This window comes from Silurus aristotelis, assembly GCF_946808225.1.
Source record: "Silurus aristotelis genome assembly, chromosome: 9".
Lineage (NCBI taxonomy): Eukaryota > Metazoa > Chordata > Actinopteri > Siluriformes > Siluridae > Silurus > Silurus aristotelis.
In genome coordinates this window covers 705,341-720,741 of record NC_139582.1, presented here as the reverse complement: position 1 = coordinate 720,741, position 15,401 = coordinate 705,341, and the positions used below count along the sequence as shown (strand labels likewise).

At 42.8% G+C, this 15,401-nt stretch overlaps 2 protein-coding genes and 1 long non-coding RNA gene across 9 annotated transcripts in view; 2 read left to right on the top strand and 1 right to left on the bottom strand.

Annotated features, from left to right (window-relative positions):
- Nucleotides 1-9,128, top strand: part of LOC310730917 (low choriolytic enzyme-like) — an 81,184-nt gene extending 72,056 nt beyond the window's left edge. For 4 of the 6 annotated variants that reach the window (XM_083550151.1, XM_083550149.1, XM_083550150.1 and 1 more), the window contains exons 5-8: nucleotides 8,057-8,174; nucleotides 8,279-8,457; nucleotides 8,626-8,707; nucleotides 8,809-9,128. In XM_083550151.1, the coding sequence (XP_083406277.1) occupies nucleotides 8,057-8,174; nucleotides 8,279-8,457; nucleotides 8,626-8,707; nucleotides 8,809-8,935 (506 nt within the window). In that variant the 3' untranslated portion in view covers nucleotides 8,936-9,128. The remainder of the gene's footprint in view (nucleotides 1-8,056; nucleotides 8,175-8,278; nucleotides 8,458-8,625; nucleotides 8,708-8,808) is intronic. The other 2 variants (XM_083550153.1, XM_083550154.1) reach the window with 2 other exon arrangements.
- Nucleotides 1-15,401, top strand: part of LOC310730936 — a 208,752-nt gene that overhangs the window by 178,081 nt on the left and 15,270 nt on the right. The gene's annotated exons all lie outside the window — the stretch shown is intronic.
- Nucleotides 1-15,401, bottom strand: part of LOC310730914 (low choriolytic enzyme-like) — a 38,831-nt gene that overhangs the window by 22,853 nt on the left and 577 nt on the right. Inside the window, exons 4-8 of one of the 2 annotated variants that reach the window (XM_083550142.1) lie at nucleotides 15,133-15,285; nucleotides 14,933-15,050; nucleotides 14,660-14,838; nucleotides 14,034-14,115; nucleotides 13,648-13,946 (exon numbers count right to left, since the gene is read on the bottom strand). The exons of the other annotated variant lie outside the window; for it this stretch is intronic. Of the exons in view, the coding sequence (XP_083406268.1) occupies nucleotides 13,820-13,946; nucleotides 14,034-14,115; nucleotides 14,660-14,838; nucleotides 14,933-15,050; nucleotides 15,133-15,285 (659 nt within the window). The 3' untranslated portion in view covers nucleotides 13,648-13,819. Of the gene's footprint in view, nucleotides 1-13,647; nucleotides 13,947-14,033; nucleotides 14,116-14,659; nucleotides 14,839-14,932; nucleotides 15,051-15,132; nucleotides 15,286-15,401 lie in introns of those variants that run through there. 2 annotated transcript variants of the gene reach the window in all.

The window sequence follows — 15,401 nt, the reverse complement described above, 5'->3', positions numbered from 1 at the left end:
CAGCCGGGGCCCCACCCTGGAGCCAGGCCCGGGGTTGGGGCTCGTATGCGAGCGCCTGGTGGCCGGGCCTTCCCCCACAGGGTCCGGCCGGGCTCAGCCCGAAGGAGCGACGTGGGGCCGCCTTCCAGTGGGCTCACCACCTGCAGGAGGGACCGTAAGGGGCCGGTGCTAAGAGGATCGGGCAGCAGTCGAAGGTGGAGGCCTCGACAACCCGATCACTGGACACGGAAGCTAGCTCTAGGGATGTGGAATGTCACCTTGCTGGCGGGGAAGGAGCCTGAGATTGTGCGTGAGGTTGAGAGGTTCCGACTAGAGATAGTCGGGATCACCTCTACGCACGGCCTGGGCTCTGGAACCACACTCCTCGAGAGAGGATGGACTCTTTACAACTCTGGAGCTGCCCATGGTGAAAGGCGTCGGGCTGGTGTGGGTTTGCTTATAGCCCCCCAGCTCAGCCGCCATGTGTTGGAGTTTACCCCGGTGAACGAGAGGGTCGTTTCCCTGCGCCTACGGGTCGGGGATAGGTCTCTCACTGTCGTGTGTGCCTACGGGCCAAACAGCAGTATAGAGTACCCGGCCTTCTTGGGGTCTCTGGGAGGGGTGCTGGACAGTGCTCCGACTGGGGACTCCGTCGTTCTACTACGAGACTTCAATGCACACGTGGGCAGCGACAGTGACACCTGGAGGGGCGTGATCGGGAGGAACGGCCCCCCTGATCTGAACCCGAGCGGTGTTCAGTTATTGGACTTCTGTGCTAGTTACAGTTTGTCCATAACAAACACCATGTTCAAGCATAAGGGTGTCCATCAGTACACGTGGCACCAGGACACCCTAGGCTGTAGGTCGATGATCGACTTTGTGGTCGTTTCATCTGACCTGCGGCCGTATGTCTTGGACACTCGGGTAAAGAGAGGGGTGGAGCTGTCAACTGGGAACGTTTGGCCGAGCCTCCTGTCAGAGAGATCTTCAACTCCCACCTCCGGCGGAGCTTTGACCAGATCCCGAGGGAGGCCGGAGATATTGAGTCCGAGTGGACCATGTTCTCCACCTCCATTGTCGAAGCGGCCGCTCGGAGCTGTGGCAGTAAGGTCTCCGGTGCCTGTCGAGGCGGCAATCCCCGAACCCGGTGGTGGAAACCGGAAGTAAGGGATGCCGTCAAGCTGAAGAAGGAGTCCTACCTGGCCTGGTTGGCTTGTGGGACTCCTGAGGCAGCTGACGGGTACCGGCAGGCCAAGCGAACCGCAGCCCGGGTGGTTATCGAGGCAAAAACTCGGGCCTGGGAGGAGTTCGGTGAGGCCATGGAGAAGGACTATCGGCTGGCCTCGAAGAGATTCTGGCAAACCGTTCGGCGCCTCAGGAGGGGAAAGCAGTGCCCCACCAATGCTGTTTACAGTAGAGGTGGGGAGCTGTTGACCTCAACTGGGGATGTCATTGGACGGTGGAAGGAATACTTCGAGGATCTCCTCAATCCCGCCGTCACGTCTTCCATTGAGGAAGCAGAGGCTGAGGGCTCAGAGGCGGACTCGTCCATCACCCAAGCTGAAGTCACCGAGGTAGTAAAGAAACTCCTCGGTGGCAGGGCACCGGGGGTGGATGAGATCCGCCCTGAGTACCTCAAGTCTCTGGATGTTGTGGGGCTGTCTTGGCTGACACGCCTCTGCAGCATCGCGTGGCGGTCGGGGACAGTGCCTCTGGAATGGCAGACCGGGGTGGTGGTCCCTCTTTTTAAGAAGGGGGACCGGAGGGTGTGTTCCAACTATAGGGGGATCACACTTCTCAGCCTACCTGGAAAAGTCTATGCCAGGGTACTGGAGAGGAGAATACGGCCGATAGTAGAACCTTGGATTCAGGAGGAACAATGTGGTTTTCGTCCAGGCCGTGGAACACTGGACCAGCTCTATACCCTCTACAGGGTGCTGGAGGGTTCATGGGAGTTTGCCCAACCAGTCCACATGTGCTTTGTGGATTTGGAAAAGGCATTCGACTGTGTCCCTCGCGGCGGCCTGTGGAGGGTGCTCCGAGAGTATGGGGTCGGGGGCCCTTTACTAAGGGCTGTCCGGTCCCTGTATGACCGAAGCAGGAGCTTGGTTCGCATTGCCGGCAGTAAGTCAGACTTGTTCCCGGTGCATGTTGGACTCCGGCAGGGCTGCCCTTTGTCACCGGTTCTGTTCATAATTTTTATGGACAGAATTTCTAGGCGCAGCCAGGGGTCGGAGGGTGTCCGGTTTGGTGACGACACGATTTCGTCTTTGCTCTTTGCAGATGATGTTGTCATGTTGGCTTCATCAGACCAGGACCTTCAGCATGCACTGGGACGGTTTGCAGCCGAGTGTGAAGCGGCTGGGATGAGAATCAGCACCTCCAAATCCGAGGCCATGGTCCTCAGTCAGAAAAGGGTGGCTTGCCCACTTCAGGTTGGTGGGGAGTTCCTCCCGCAAGTGGAGGAGTTTAAGTATCTTGGGGTTTTGTTCACGAGTGAGGGAAGGGTGGAACGGGAGATTGACAGACGGATCGGTGCAGCTTCTGCAGTAATGCGGTCGATGTACCGGTCTGTCGTGGTGAAGAAGGAGCTGAGCCGCAAGGCGAAACTTTCGATTTACCGGTCAATCTACGTTCCTACTCTCACCTATGGTCATGAGCTCTGGGTCATGACCGAAAGGACAAGATCCCGGATACAGGCGGCCGAAATGTGCTTCCTCTGCAGGGTGGCTGGGCGATCCCTTAGAGATAGGGTGAGAAGCTTAGTCACTCGGGAGGAGCTCGGAGTAGATCCGCTGCTCCTCCACATCGAGAGGGGTCAGCTGAGGTGGCTCGGGCATCTGTTCCGGATGCCTCCTGGACGCCTTCCTGGGAAGGTGTTCCGGGCGCGTCCCACTGGGAGGAGACCCCGGGGAAGACCTAGGACACGCTGGAGAGACTATGTCTCCCGGCTGGCCTGGGAACGCCTTGGTGTCCCCCCGGAAGAGCTGGAAGAAGTGTCTAGGGAGAGGGAAGTCTGGGCATCTTTGCTTAGACTGCTGCCCCCGCGACCCGGCATCGGATAAGCGGGAGAAGATGGATGGATGGATGGATGGATGGATTAAGAAAAAGTGAACCGACATTTTGAAATGTCAGCATATTTTAGTACTAAAATAATTATTTGAAATATAGAGTAAGCTATTAGACTATTAGACTCATAGATAAAAGGCCTTTTTTAATAGGAAAGCATAGAGTTTCTTACCTCCAAGGTCCTGGACTTAAGATCTTAAGACTAAAATGTCTGTGTGCATAATTTCTGTACATGTTCTAGTGGCCTTGGGGGTTTATTTTGGTTCCCTTCCAACTACCTCCATAAACATATTAGTGGGTGGACTGTCTAAGAAAACTTGTTTCTGTATATGCGAGAACGTATTATAGTTTTAAAATTCACAACCATTTAAACATAACATTTTCCCTAATAAATACACCCACATCTTTATCAAAATGAGTTGTAATGTATTTACAAATTCAAAAGTCTTTTATGTTAAACTAATATTCACTATCAGAAAAAAATTCAATTTAACAAACAACATCCCAGATAGAGTGATTTTAAATGATGCCTTTCTATAACTGTCTGTGTGTAGGAAAATGTCTCATCCACCTCTGGCAGGGCCTCTGGCTTGGGAGACCACCAACTCAACTCCACTCACCGAAATTCACCCGGACACCCGAGTCCAAAAAAGCATTCCAGAAACTCAACCATTAGTTCACATGTTCCCCAGTCCTGGCTCTGCTCGACCCTACCCGCCAGATCATTGTTGAGGTCAATGCTTCTAATCAGAGAGTGGGAGGAGTCCTGTCACAGAGGGGGACTCTGGACATCTGGCTTCACCCATGCGCCTTTTTCTCTCACCCCTTAAGCTCCAAGAACTACAACATTGGAGAGCAAGATCTTCTGGCAGTGAAGCTCTCTTTGGAGGAATGGAGGCACTGGATGGAGAGCACTGAAGTTCTTTTTGTGGTCTGGACAGCAACTTAGAATGTCTGTCAACAGCCAAGTGTATCAACTTGTGCCAGGCCCAATGGGAACTTTTGTTTTGGTGGATTAACTTAACCCTGTTGTACTGCCTAGGGTCCAAAAATAGGTAAACTGACTTTTCCCACCTGTTTTCACCTAACAACAAGGAGGCCGCTCTAAAATGTATTCTCCCCCATCGGTTACCATTCATGCTCTGAGTCTGGACATTCAGAACAGTGTAGCAAGACCCACTCCCTGTTTCCAAATACGCATGGTCTCACCTTGTCTTGGACTGGTTTTCCACCCTTGGCAGGTCACACCACCATTGTTACTGTGATTTGGCTGGTTTTGAATTTTGGTTTTGACTGGTTCTCTAATATGCTCACTTTTTTCCACCTCCCAAGCTACCTTTCACCCAGGAGATGGCCTAGCTGATGCTCCAGCACATTTTCTGGTTTCAAAGCCTCCCTCACAATATAATCTTGGACCTGGGTCCCCAGTTCATGGCAAAGTCTGGAAGGAGTTCTGCCGGCTCCTGTGAATCACTGTCAGCCTTTCCTTAGGTTTTCCCCTTCAGATCAATGGCCAGACCGAGCAACTTAACCAGGAGCTGGAGGTAAAACTTCATGTTCTCTCTTCCAACTACCACCCGATGTCCAAATTTTCCCAACTCACCTGGGTGGAGTATGCTTAAAACTCATAGCCTTTCATAGCTATGGCTCCCAGTTTTCCACCCAGAAGCAGGAGGCCTTGGTGCTAGCATTAGTGAGGTGCTGCAGCAGTGTCTGGAAAAGGTTTGCTCTTCAGGTTTACCAGGTGTTACACCCACTGGGCCAACCACAAACACCATCCTGCTCTTCCAAGGTGCAGGCTGAGATGGGTTTGAGCTGGGAAACATGGAAGGTAGGGTGGATCCGAAGGACTCTAGGGCATTTGAGGTGGACCGCAATGGGGTTGATAACTTTAGAAATGGGAAAAGGTCCAATGAAGCGTGGGGCAAGTTTCTTGCAGACAGCCTTGAGAGGGAGGTTTCGGGTAGACAGCCAGACCTTCTGGCCTACCCAGTAGCGGGGCGCAGGACATCGTTTGTGGTTAGCCCAGTGGGCATAATTGTGGGAGGATCTACAGACTCTTTCTGTGTCCCCTCTCTCCTGAAGTTTGCCCCTGGCCTGGCCAGTGCTGTTCTATACCCCAAACTGGGGTATGTGCCTAAGGTGCCTGCGGCCCCCTCGCAACCTGTCATTTTGCAGGCATTCTGCCCTCCTCCTTTCCTAGCCCCTAACCAGGAAAAGCAAAATAGACAGTGTCCAGTGCGAGCACTGGGCACATGCCTCCACAGAATCGTCCTGTGAGGGAAGTCGGAGCAGCTGTTCAGACGCTCAGTAGATGGATTGTGGATGCCATTTGTCTGTGTTATGAGTCCTCTGGTCTTAACACTCTTTTTGTAGTTAAGGCTCATTCCACCTGGGGTATAGCGGCCTCTATGGCCTGGTCCGTTGGAGTGTCCCTCCAGGACATTTGTACAGCTGCTGGTTGGTCAACCCCGCTGACCTTTGTCAGGTTCTACGACCTCGACATCAGAGCCACTCCCGGCTCCTCTGTCCTGCATGCAGGTTATGCTTAGACGCACTAGGCAGAGACTGGTCAGGATGGCGTGATTGGCCACTCGTTCAAAAAGCGTTTTCCGCAGTTATGCCCATAGGTCACCCTGACTTCCTACTGCTCTTGTTCACTGTGCTTCCATGCTCCTGGCTACGCTTCTATAAAAGCACTTAGTTAAGTGTGCCATTTTGCTACAGTCTCTTCTCAAGCTCTCAATTTGTTTGCATGTTTAGACTAATAAAAGACGTCCTATTTTACTCCCGGTTTCTGACGCTTGGTCTATCCATGACACTGAGGAGTGGGGCATTCCAGATAAAGTGACCTCCACTGAAACAGTGATCAAAACTTGTTTGATCACCTGTCTCTTATGAAATGAAGAGGCTGTTAAAGGCATGCAAACCCTGCCCAGTTGCATGGACTCCAGTTTCCATTTTTATAGAGTTCATATAAAAATTGATAAACAGAATCTTGCATGCAACTTGATATCTCTGCTGCAACACATTTTGTAAAAGTTCTTCTGGTTCCATATTTTGGTTTGCCATAAGTCTTGAGAAATAGAAATGGATTTATGTGAAAATGTAATGGAAAGTTTTAGTCATGCATGCCAATATTTCTCTATGTTTAACTTTAAAAGTGTATGTTGATCTATTTACATTTTTCAGTTTTGAGTACAAGAACACTCATTTCCAACAAACCTGTTCTGATATAGAGACGTTTCACACTGTGGTTGAGGGGTGCGAGACAGGGGGCATAATAAAAGGGAAGGAAGAAAGAAACAAATTATCTTTTCCCTCAATCACAACTTGTGTGTGTTTCCTTCACAAAGGGAAGTGATATGAGAGTATTTAAGCTGTCCTTCTACTCCACATTCTCCACTCTCAGTGCTGATACTCTGACTGAGACTTTCATCATGTACCTGATACAAGGCATCGTCCTGCTCCTGCTCAGCGTCAGTGTTCATAGTCGTTCCATTAAGGTGAGTTACAGAAATATTAACAACATAAACTACAGAATGTATAAAGAAATAAAGAACATTTAAAAATCCTATATGAAGTATATAAATATGTACTTAATAAAAATGTCAGCTCACAGAATATATTTATTAAACAGGCATTTGTTAATGGAACCTCTGAGGAGATCGGTAAGAGTCACACTTTAAATTAATTTATCTGTAATGTTTTTCAATTTTACATCTTTTTCTCATATTACTTTTTACTAATATTTATAATTCCATTACAGATAACAACAATGAATGTCGGTCTGACTCTGTTTCTGCTATAATTGAAAGAGCCAACAAGAATGCTGGTAAAAGAGAGAGAAAGAGAGAGAGAGAGAGAGAGAGAGAGAGAGAGAGAGAGAGAGAGAGAGAGAGAATAAAAATAAAAAGTTTATAGAATAATAAAGTACGACATGTGCTGCGGTCAGATGAGTCCACGTTTCAACTCGATCACAATCAATCCAGACCAACCAGACTGTTTATCAGTGAAGGTTTAAAAGCAGCACCTATAATGATATGAGGAGCATCAGTGCACATGGCATCAGTGACTTGTTATATGTGAAATTAGCATTTCTGCAGCATAAATGTACTGGGGAACTAAATACTGGGATTTTAGAGAGAAAAATACTAAAGTGCAGGCAAAGACTTGAGGGTTATTTTAGTAGGCCAGTGCCAGGCCTCATTCTGTAAATACTACAACAGTGTTTAAAATCGTTTAGTGCATCATGAAAGAGAGAGTAATGAGGGGTATTAACGGCTGTTGGGTAGCTGAAGTCTTATATCCATCAACAATGTGCAAAAATTCCACTTTGAAATCAGAACAATTAGCAAATCATTTCCACAAAGAACAGAAAACATGTCTCTGTCTCCACGTTTTAGAGTTTTTTTGTGGAAAATTATACATTTGTTTATTAGCAAAATAAAATGAAGTTCAGTGAAACACTATAAAACTATTCTTTGTTCTTTTGGAACTTCACAGATATTCACTATTCAGACTCTTTACTCAGTACTTAGATGAAACTCCTTCAGCAACTAATAGTTTTATAATATATATATATATATATAAATGTGCATTAAGGATTGTCTGATTCCAGGTAGACAGTTAGTGCTATTCTGGATTCAGTGTCACAGGTTTTTTTTACATACTGTATATGAAACATTAACAAATTGACACATTAATAAAACTGTGAAAAATAAGAATTCCACTGTCAAATATACAGTCGTGTTGTTTATTTTCCTAAACAGGAAAGCTGAAGGGTGATTTCACTATTATACATGGTGACATAGCGGTGAACACTGGACTCCAGAATGCAGCTCCATGTACCACCAGTGAATGCAGGTGACCCAGAAAGAGAAATGGCAGAGTTTATGTGCCTTATGTTATTTCCAGACAGTACTGTGAGTATAATTATTTACCTGCATTTAAATGAACGTATCAGAACTCCATTAGATATGTTTAAAATCTTCTCTCTTTCTAACAGCACACTCTGAAATAGATGTTATCCAGACTGCACTGAACTCCTTCCAAAAGTCGACCTGTATCCGATTCAGATGTCGCAGAAATGAAGTTAATTATATTAATATAATCTCAGACAAAGGGTATGTCACTAATCCTGTTATTGATGACTATTTTGACAAACAGTTGTTTCCATTCAGTTCTCATGTAATGAAAGCAGTCTTGAGGATGTATTTTTGCTGTACAGGTGCTACTCATACCTTGGACGCGTTGGAGGACAGCAGAATTTGTCTCTACAGCGTCACGGCTGTGTTTACCACAAAACTGTCCAACATGAACTTCTTCACGCTCTGGGATTTCATCATGAGCAGTGCCGTAGTGACCGTGACAAACACATCAAAATCCTTTTTGAAAATGTTATCGATGGTAAGCAGAGCAGGAATTATACATCTTATTTCTTATTAATACAATTTGTTAATTTTTATTATTAAATTATTGGTTTATTTTGACATAAAGCTATGACTGTTAATGTTGTGTTCATTTCTCAATGAACTGAGGTGTAAACTCACCTGTTTTTGATTCATATAATCACAGGAGATGAGTATAATTTTGAAAAAGAGAACACCAACAATTTGAACACTCCATATGACTACAACTCTATCATGCACTATGGGAGGTAAAGTTTTATTCTCTTTATTCAGAAATTGTCCTTAAAAATGTAATAAGTTAATAATGTCCTTAATAAGTTATAATTGCAAACACACATTATTGTTCCAGGTGTTTTTTCACCAAGAACGACAAGCCGACCATGATCCCCATACCAGACAATAACGTTCCGATTGGACTTGCTACTGAGATGAGCTCTAATGATATTCTACGTGTTAAAAGGCTCTACTGCACTTAAATGCAGCACTCTGAACATCATCAGTGTTTTACATGATTTCATAAACCGCCTGCAGAAAATAAAATAAAAGTACAATCATTTCTCTCAAATTCAGGATTATTTTACTTTTGATGTTGTTTCATTTCTGCTTTTCTGGAATTTATTTTCCACATGCAATTTTCAAAAACAATAAAAAAAAAGAATGCATATAAAATATCAGTGTCTGAATTCATGTTTTGATACCAGGTGCTGAGCTGCATCTTTCTTAGTTTTTGGTGTTTTGTGGTGTTAATGCTGTAATTTCCACTAAATACTGTGAAAAGTATGTGGGCAGATGAATAACATACTGATACATGTTTCATCCCCAAACTGTTACAACAAGGTTGGAAGCTCTGATGTGAAGAAGGTGAAGATGGGTGCAGGTGCAGCTTTTAATATCAGACACATAAACAAATTAAAATTAAAATCAGCATCGGGGTCAAAAACCATGATACAGAACACCAGAAGCAGAAAGAGTTAAGGGCCTTTCTCAGGGGCCCCACACTGGCAACATTGCTTTTATTCTAGTTTCTGCTATTGCAGAATCAGAATCAGGATTATTGGCTAAGTGTGTTGACACACACAAAGAATTTACTATCAGCTGTTTTTTGACTCTCAAAAGTACAGACAGAAATAACAACACTATACATTTCCAAGGTTTATGACAGATCAGTAAAGTACATACAGTGTGTTTACTGCCAATTTTTGGATAGAATTCTGCCGCTTCCTGGGTATCTCAGTCATCTTATCTTCTGGGTTTCACCTGCAGACCAACAGGCAAGCAAAAAGGCTAAACCAAGACCTGGAGACAGTACTTCGCCGGGATAAACACACATCGTTCACCTTCACTGTTAAATTCTGTAAAGCTGCTTTGAGACAATGTCAGTTGTGGAAAGCGCTTTAGAAATAAATTTGACTTGCTTGACTTGTATATTGTATTCTGATCGATCTAGAAATAATGCAAAACACTAGTGTAAGTTTCTGGGTGGATTATGAAATGTAAATTACCTGCATAATGAAAGCACAAAAAAAGAAAAACAGACAACTTCCCTTAACTCCCACACAAACAGGCACATTTATGTTTTACATTTACATTTACATTTGCGGCATTTAGCAGACGCCCTTATCCAGAGCGACGTACAAAAGTGCTTTGAGTCATGTTAAATGTTCAGTTGTGCTCTATTTGCAAAATAAAAGTATATTTTTACATTTTGTCTGCTCCCCATGCATTACATGACAGAAAGTGAGAATGTAAAAAAACATTGTACCAAGCAGGAGTTCCTTAGTGGAACCACAGGATTGGGAACTACAGAGAGGAAGCATGATTAAAGCCCATATGATTATATATATATATATATATATACACAGTATAGTGCTTATCTTATCTTGGTATATTGGATTGTTTATGAGAGGCAAATATATGAACACTCTTATTTCAGTGCCATTATTACTGGTATAAATTCTCAGAGTATGAGTTCATACTATGTTTAGTAAATACAAAAAGCATTGAAAATGTGTTCCATAATTGTTTTAAGAAAGTCTTGTAGACATTGTGGAGATTAGTCATGTGTTAACGTTTGTCTGTAAGTGTTGGCGGCTTTACAGTTATTTACTGTAACATGGTGGTTTACTATTTCATCTGTAACACTGTGGTTGAGAAACCCTGCTGTAGAGAGAACACCTTCTGAGAAAATCTATTATTCAAATTCAGTGACTGAATTCTGACCACGGTGAAAATATTAATCTATAATTACACATGAAACACCAAATTAAAATGGAACTTCAGTGTAGAAAACACCTGTATCTGTATGCACCTGATTCTAAAAGCCTCTGCTCTCATTGTTCTGATTCCTGAATGCATTGAATTAATGGTGTTGGTCTTCAAGAAATTGACTCTGAAGTCATAGACTAAAAGTGGTGTGATGACAAAGTTAATAAGATATAAATTATAGAAGCATGCAGAGAGAGTTATTTATTTATTTATTTATTTATTTATTTATTTATTTATTTATTTATGTATTTTGTATGGAATAATTTTTTTAATATTGCTGCAAACTCTAAATGAAAAGTCACAAAGAGGGAAAAAAGCTAAAGTAAAGCAAAAACAAAAAAGATACATTTTAAATAAAATACTGATTGTGTTGCCTTTTATATGACTTTATCAGGTCTCTTATTCTAAAATTGTTTACATGTTCAGACATTGTGTTTAGATGATAAGTATGGAGAAGCTTCAGCACATGGCTTGATAGATGGTGCATTTAATCTCTTTTTGCTGTTCCTGGGCTTGTATTTGCTGTAATTGACTGAAAGTTATTATTTTCAGATTTAGCACAGTTTCATGCAATATAACATTTACATTTATATTAAGAAAGTGTCATTGTTGATTTCAAATATATAATTTACCTGTTTTGTGTATATATATTATTTGATATATGCATTTCTGCTCGGTATTTTTTTAATTATATTATTTTCATTTGCCATTTGGAGCTCCTCTCCATTCTATTTAAAGATGCTGCTTCCATCCATTTTCTGCCAGATAGTCTTTCAAGTTACCCCATTTCACAGAGACTTATCCCACTTTCTATCCATGCTGCTACTTGATTAATTTCTCTGCCTGTTTTTCCAATTTCAGATTGTTCCTGCCCTGTATTGCTGTTTGCTGGTATTTGGATTTATGGACTGTTTTTTGGATTCTGACTCTGCCTGTCTCGTGCTGCTCTGGTTCTCTAGGTTTTTGAACTGTTTGCAACCAGGCTGTGCATATTCAATGCCCTCCTGACCTGTATAGTTCATTTTCCCCATTGTTTGCCACTAAAAGCTCTTTATTACATCTCTTGCACCTAGCAGGTACTGCTTGGCACTCAAGGCATCCCTGGCCAAGACCTGTATTGAGAGTTCAGCTGCACATGGAGGTCCAGCCAGCAGCCCATTTCTCCTGACCCTACACCACTAGTGGCAACCGTGGTCTCTGCAAACCCCTTGTCTTCTGCAGAGAAGGAAAGATGTCGTGCCCAGGGTCTCTGCCTCTACCCTGGAAAAGCAGGTCACCTGGTGGCCTCCATCCCAGAAAAACTCAGGGCTCGTTGCTGGAGGAGGGGCCAGCATCGACCCAGCAGCTGCCTCACAGCCATGACTCCAGCTCTGCTCTAATATGCTACTATGACCTGGGGGGTGTCTTCAGTAAATCCAGAGTGTCCTCCCTGCCTCAGCATCGTCTTTATGATTGTGTTATTGACCTGCTGCCACACCTCTCTCGGGTGAATTAGAGGCAATGACTAGCTACAGCTGAGAATCCCATTCCACTTTTATCAACCCCAACACCCCCACCCCCAAGCCAGACCAGGGTTTTCCTATGTGGAGAAGAAGAAGACGACTATGGCAGTGGTTTGCTAGTGGAGGGCAGAGCTGGACAGGACAGAGAGCACTGATTAGTCTCAGCAGCTACAGATGTAGTCGTATCGCTCGTTTTCCCCGTTTATAAACTTATGCCCACCCAGCGGAACTTCTCTAGGACGCCAGTGTAAATTCTGGAAACTCAAGTCCCAATTCACGTATAAATGCCTTAGCAGCCCTTTCTGAAAACGTTGACACATCGCACCTGCATGAGAAACAGTGAAAGGAACTCCGTTTGGCAAATACCCTTTTGGAAGCGATGGCAGGGAGAGTGCAACAGTATCATGTTTTACAGTTTAAGGCCAGTTACAGAAATCATAGTTCATCTGTTGCAAGGAAAGATTAATTAAGTCTGTGTTACTAATGTAGTACGGATCAGCGGTGACACTAAGTAATAATGCCAGGTGAGGAGAGTTTTGCCGTCTTTATGACGTTATTAGGATTTTTAACTAAAGATTAATGCTTGAATAACACTGCCACCTAGTGGATGTTCAATCATTTTGTTTGGTTAATAAGTAGGGCCTTAATGGGAGCAGCCGAAAGAAGAAGAAGAAGAAGAAGAAGAAGAGGAAGAAAAAGTAGGGCCTTGCTGGAGCACATGGCTTGATAGATTGTTCTTCTAATTTTCTTTTTTGCTGTTCCTGGGACAAAATTTTTCTGTATGTGACAAAGTTGTTATTTTTATATTAAGTAAATTGTCATGCAATATAGCATGTAAATTATTATGTCATTGTTACTTTTCAGAAATGTGATTTACCTGCCAGTGGTTTGTTTTATGTTTATTAGTGTGTATGTACAGTAATATACAGTACACAACCCAGTCATTAGGGCTGCACAAGCCAGTGCACTCTCAGTGTCAGCACCAAGCCTGGATAAATGGGGATTGTTCTGTTATTTGTGCCAAATCAAATATGCGGATCACAAACCTAAATTCCACACCACATTGGTTAAAGCTCAGGTTACCAATTGATCTACTGTTGGAGAGGGTGAATGTTTTCAGAGACAGCAGGGAAAGTAGAAGTGTAGGAGTGAAGAGGTTCGGGTTTGTACTTTAAATGTTAGCACTGTGTGTGTGAGAGAGAGAAGAGAGAGAGAGAGAGAGAGAGAGAGAGAGAGAGAGAGAGAGAGAGAGAGAGAGAGAGAGAGAGAGATATGATATGATGGAGAGAAGAGAGGTGGATTTAAACGTTTATCATGGTGTGGATGGAAAAAGATGATAATATAGGGGTCATCCTGGCCTGGGAATAGTACAGTAGGAGTTTAGCTCACCACCAGGAATCAAAATATAAATTCAGACAGTGTTTTTTTGTATTCATTCTTTTTATTGTTTTTGAAAATTTCATGTGGAAAATACATTTCAGAAAATCAGAAATGAGACAGCATCAACTCCAAGCAAAAAGAGCACCGATTTGATAACAATTATATTTTTTTGCAAGAAGTTTGTGAAAGCACTTAGAATACAGAGTGCTGAATTTAAGAGCAGTAGAGCCTGTTAACACGTAGAATGTCATTGGAGCTCATCTCAGTAGCAAGTCCAATGGGAACATTATTGTCTGGTATGGGGATGATGGTCGGCTCGTTGTTCTTGGAGAAAGCAAACCTATACAAACAAAGTATGTTTGCTATTATGCACATTATTGTGCCTTTAAATGTAATAAAAAAAAAAAAAAAAGGAATTATACTTTACCTATGATAGTGCATGACAGAATTGTAGTCATATGGAGTGTACAAATTGTTGGTGGCAATTCTATTAAAAGCAAACTTGTAATCTGTGAATATACGAGTCACATAATTACAATATTAACTGCATTTTACTGTCGGAAAAAAAGAGACCAGATTCTCTCTGTATTTCTATTATAACATTTCAACATGGTGGTGCCACAGTAAAGCAAAATGTGTGTTTTAAGACTTATAATCAAATTTCTAGGTTTTATTTTATGAAGAATTTGCTCAAAAGATTATGTAGGATCACTAAATAAAGACGATAAGAAAATCCTATATAAACATTTAATATAAATAAAAACATTAAAGTAACAGATCCTCATGGGAGGTTTTAAAATCTTTCTGAGAGCTTTTTAACTCCACATGAACTAGTGCTTCTTCTAAACGGAAACAGGTGAGTTTACACGACGGTTTATTGGGAAACAGAATGTTTTGAGTTCCCAGATGTCATGAACACAACATTAACGGTCTCAGCTTTGTGCCAAAATAAACAATTTTTTTACTTTTATTGAATTTAAATGATCACTGTTATTGCTAATGATTAAGATGCAGAAACTTTATTAATAAGTAATAAGAAGTGAAACTGTTTACCAGCCTCAATATTTTCAAAAAGGATTTTGACGTGTTCATCACGGTCACTACGGCACTGCTCATGATCAAATCCCAGAGCGTGAAGAAGCTCATGTTGGACAGTTTGGTGGTACAAACAGCCGGGACGCTCTATAGACAAAGCCTGCTTTCCATTAATGCGTCCAACGTATGAGTAGCACCTGCAGCAAAAATACATTCTCAAGACTGCTTTCATTGCATGAGAACCAGGTGGGTTTGTCAAAATAGTCATCAATAACAGGATTATTGACATACCCTTTGTCTGAGATTATATCAATGTAATTTTCTTCAGTGGAGTGAGGAATGAATCTGATGCAGGTCAACTTTTGGAAGGAGTTCAGTGCACGCTGGATAACACTGGATTCAGAGGGTGCTGTCAGAAAGAGAAGATTGTTAAAGGTAAATAATGAATCTCAGACACATTAAAAACAGATACAAAATAGAATTATACTCACAGTACTGACTGGAAATGACATAAGGCACGTAAACATTTCCATCTCGGCTCCTGGGCCACTTGCACCCAGTAGAAGTACATGGATCTGCATTCTGGAGTCCAGTGAACACGGCTATGTCACCTTCTATAACGGTGAAATTACCGTCTGGCTTTCCTGTTCAGTAAAACACAATTGTGGATTTCAGATTCTTAGTGTAAATAATCTACATGATGTACATTATGATGTGATTTTGTATTTAATTAAATGTGCTCTCTCTCTCTCTCTCTCTC